The sequence below is a fragment of the Tupaia chinensis genome, unplaced genomic scaffold (assembly GCF_000334495.1).
Source record: "Tupaia chinensis unplaced genomic scaffold, TupChi_1.0 Scaffold143823_1, whole genome shotgun sequence".
NCBI lineage: Eukaryota > Metazoa > Chordata > Mammalia > Scandentia > Tupaiidae > Tupaia > Tupaia belangeri.
Genome location: NW_006203673.1, coordinates 440,648 through 444,799, shown reverse-complemented (window position 1 = coordinate 444,799; position 4,152 = coordinate 440,648). Strand labels below are relative to the sequence as shown.

The following is a 4,152-nucleotide window of genomic DNA, read 5'->3' as shown; positions in this document are numbered from 1 at the left end:
AAAGAGTTTTATTTTAAGCAAATACACAATTTTTATCAGGTACAAAGAACAATCAGTTGCTAAGTAGAGACCACACATGGAACCCAGCAGACACAGATCAAGTACGAGAACATACTGGACAGTGGGGATGGGCCCTGAGTGATAGTGGCTGCCTGTCTACCAGCGAAGCTGCTTCCCCACCCCACTGCTCAGAAGCCACCTGCCCAGTCCACCCCAAACACGTCACTGTGGCTTCCTCATGGCAAAGTCTGTCCCTATCTGCAGAAAGTGATAGTTTATATTTTAAATTCTGCCAGAGGGCACATGTGCTTGCGGGAGGGGGAGAGGGACAGAGACAGAGACAGAGAGAGAGAGAGACCTCCCCGTCGGGGGCATGGTCACGCCACACCTCTTCTACCCTGTGGCCCCGCTGAGGGATTCCAGGCACACACATCATGGGGCTTGCTTTTCAAAGCCCTAGTCTGGGACACCAACTGTGTAGTCAGCCAAGTGAGATCCAGCTGCCTTAAACACCACATGGGCTGGGGTCCAGAGGGATGCTTTTGAAGAATCCAATACAAGTGTGTTCATGGACAGCCACTCTTTTTTTTTTAAGAGAAAGATTTTTGCTATAATGTGTGTGTGTGTGTGTGCGTGTGTGTGTGTGTGTGTGTGTGCGCGCGCGCATGCGCGCGCTCACTGGAGACAGACAGAAAGTGAGAAATCACCCCCGCCCCCCAGGTGGGGGGTCGCGGGGAAAGGCTGTGCCGCAATCCCTTTTCCTCCATTCTCCTCTCAGGATCCTGGGCACACACATGCACACGCCCAGCATGAGTTTTAAGTCACTGGGTCCAGGACTCAACCCATGACCGACTATCGACTACGTGGGAGGCCAGCGACATAAGCACTGTGTCACCTGCTGGTCCCATGGACAGGCGCTCGTGATGTCCTTGCTCAACCTGCCTTTCCCTTAGGAGGCCAGTGACAGCACGGTTCAATTAGGTTAGCAAAGAGCACCCTCTGCTAACAGTGACTTCTGAGGTGGAAAAGCAAAGCATGGTGCTGAGAGGTCACAAGGCGGAGCAGTATGACCCGGAGCGACACGACACGACACGGGGACAGCGTGATCACCTGCCGCCTCTCTTCAGCCTCTCGGAGCGGAAGTTCTCGTAGTGAAGGTCCTGGGTCACCTCCTGCAGATCCTGCATGTGGGTGCTGAAGAGAGAGGGGGTGCCCGAGCTCCTGCACTGCTGCCTTGCAGAGCGGCCATCAGGCAGTGCAGCCAGAAAACCATCTAGGGAGGCGTCACCCCTGCCCTGCCACAAGAAGTGGCCCATGAATGCAGAGTGGCCCGGCACTGGGCTGAGTCACAGGTGCAGAGTGGGCCCGGCACTGGGCTGAGTCACAGGTGCAGAGTAGGCCCAGCACTGGGCTGAGCCACAGGCGTAGCCGCTGCATAGGCGGGGCTTCAGAACCACTATTGGGGCTGGCTTATGGTGGAGACTCACTGTGCCTCTTCCATGGGGAAGAGCAGGCTGAGTTCACACTCTGAAGGCCTCTGGGAGAAGCCTGACAGCCCGGAAGCAGCAGGGGCAGAAGCCCCGAGCCGTCACTGTACAGGACGTGCATCTTCCTTTGCTTGCTGTTTCAAATATGTAAGTGCATGAGGACGTGTGGGCGTGAGAATACATCCCAGGTGACCTGGGACCAGGGAAGGCAAAGGGGCAGGGCTCACGTGCCCTCGTGATCCCATAAACACAGACTGACATCTGCACAGGAGCCAGTGTGCGCCTTCAGCCCCTACACATGATTCCACAATGGGGATCACAGGGCCAGCTCCCCGCTGGCTCCGAGGGGCTGAGCCTGGGCATGTTCTGTACAGCAGCAGGTCATGGCTGAGCTGAGGGCGGCAACATCTGACTCACACGTCCTAGAAACCGTGGCACTGGGATGTGTGGATAGATTTTCAGCTGACCCACACAGTAACCTGTCTAGACCATCTCAGACCTCTCCTGGCTAGTGAGGTGTCCTAGCTTCAGTAACACCTGTTCTTTTAGCCTCTTTACTCAGGGGCAACAGTAAAGCGTGTGGGACAGCTGGGCCACCCAGAGCGCGCTGAGCTGAGGACAGGGCCCTGTGGGTGCCTGCAGCGTCCTCAGCAGGGCTGGCACCTGACAGCAGCGAAGGGCTAGGCTTCTTTTGCCATCGGGATCTGAGGTTCGAGAACACGGGGCGGGGTGTACTGGGCTGAAGGCCAAGGAAGAGGCTCACTCGGCAGGGCCAGCACAGGCCCAGTGCGGGCTCCGGCCAGGCCGTGCAGAAAGCTCTGCAGGCGCCGAGCCGCGGCAGGGCGGAGGGGAGTCTGCGCACCCCTGCGCCCCGGAGGACGGCCCCACCCCGAGTGCAACAGCAGGGCCTGGTGGGCCTCACATGAGCATCGTCCTCAGCTTCAGGAAGTCGTTGTGCTCCGGGTTCTCCACCTCCACGACTCCCCACGGGTAGAGGCGCCCTCGGACCTTCTTGCCTTTGGCTTCAATCAGCTGATTAGATCCAACCACAGAGAATGGGATACTGGCCTGGAAAGAGACCGGAGGGACAGCGTCTCGGGGGCTGAGCAGACCCGGCCTGTCACTCTGGAAATGCGGCGGGAGAGCTAAGGTAGCAGTGTCACATTTGCCACATGACGCAAGATGGCTGCTGTGATGGTGACCAGACCACTGCTCCATGGCCAAGCTATCCGGGTCTGGCCCTGCAAACTCTCCTGTCAGCGCAGGTGACAGGCAGGGGTTATCGCCACCGTGAACCGGGAGACGGCTCTGACCTTGAGAAGTCGAGTCTGCTCTTTAAAATCTTCGTCTTCATCGGACTCTGCGTCAGGTAGGTGATAGATTTTGATGTTATGTTCTTCGATTTCATCCAGAATCTGAAAGAATGAGTAAGCCAGGCTCACTTCCAGCAAACCACGTGACATCAGGTGAGCCCGCATCACCTGCTGTACTAGACACTGATGCGCCGATGTCGGCAAATGAAGTCACCGCTGAGCCATTTCACGGATCGCTGGGAGGGCCCCGGTGCTGGACTAGCAAGAGCAGAGCTGTCAGCTATGACACACCGCCTGCATCACCATACAAAGCAGCAGGAAGGAGGGACCAGCAGTTAGCGTAATGGCTATGTCGTTGGATTCCCATGTAGTCAACCACGGTTCGCGTCCCGGACCCGGTGGCTTAAATTCACACAGGGCGCGTGTGCGTGTGTGCCCAAGATCTCGAGAGGAGAATGGAGGAGAAGGGATTGCGGCGTGGCCATCCCCCCTGGGGGGGGTCATTTCTCGCTTTCTGTCTCTCTGTCTCTGTCTGTCGAGCACATGCGCCCTGTAGCAAAAAAAAAAAAAAAAAAAAAAGTAAAAAAAAAAAAAAAAAAAAAGGCAGCAGGAAGGCTGATGATGCCCCACAACAGCTGGCCTCAAGGACGGGCCGGAGGAGGAGCCCTAGGTCGGCAGGGTTGTATAGCAGGGAAGAGGAGCGGCAGCCTAAGTGGAGAGGAACCTTCCAGAAGGCATGAGGGGGGCTGACGTGAGCGTCTGTTGGGGAGTAACAAGAAATCTGGGTTGGGATCTGAGACCTCTAATTGGGTAAGAGGACAAACAAAGCTGTCAGCCTGGAACCTGAACCGCAGATGGAGAGCCTAGGGCCTGGCCTCATCAACGTGCAGAAGGGGCCAGATGTGAAATCTCATGGTCTGACCGCCGAGCAGGCCATCACCCAGCTGGAGCTGGAGGAGGCCATCGGCAGTCAGGCGACACACCACCGCACAAGTGCCCATCACGGCCGGAGGGCAGGCGGTGCTCTGCTGGGCTCGCCCTAGGCCCTGCTCTGTGCAGGGAGCACAGAGCAAAACAGGTAGCAAGCTGCCAGCCACACTCGGCACTGTCTGCTCTAGGTCACAGGACGGAGGTCCCTGCTGTGACTCGTGGGCTCTGTGTGCTCCAAGGTCTCGGCCTTGGCAGGCCACGTGGCCACCCTAAACTGGGACTCCATGCCCTCGCAGAGCAATTCGACCTGTCTTTTACCCTTATCTCTGCACAGGAGGAGCCCCTTTGTCCTTGGGAGAAACTGAGCCAGAAGCAGGGACTGCTGGCCTGTCCTCACCTCACCCTTCCTTGGGCCCTCCCCT

The 4,152-nt window shown here is 57.5% G+C and overlaps 1 protein-coding gene across 4 annotated transcripts in view; it reads right to left on the bottom strand.

Moving 5' to 3' along the window:
* SEPTIN2 (septin 2) overlaps positions 1-4,152 on the bottom strand; it is a 47,537-nt gene that overhangs the window by 5,715 nt on the left and 37,670 nt on the right. For all 4 annotated transcript variants that reach the window (XM_006165171.3, XM_006165172.3, XM_006165170.3 and 1 more), the window contains 3 exons: positions 2,801-2,902; positions 2,410-2,555; positions 1,111-1,194 (listed from right to left, as the gene is read on the bottom strand). In XM_006165171.3, coding sequence (XP_006165233.1) covers positions 1,111-1,194; positions 2,410-2,555; positions 2,801-2,902 — 332 coding nt within the window. The remainder of the gene's footprint in view (positions 1-1,110; positions 1,195-2,409; positions 2,556-2,800; positions 2,903-4,152) is intronic.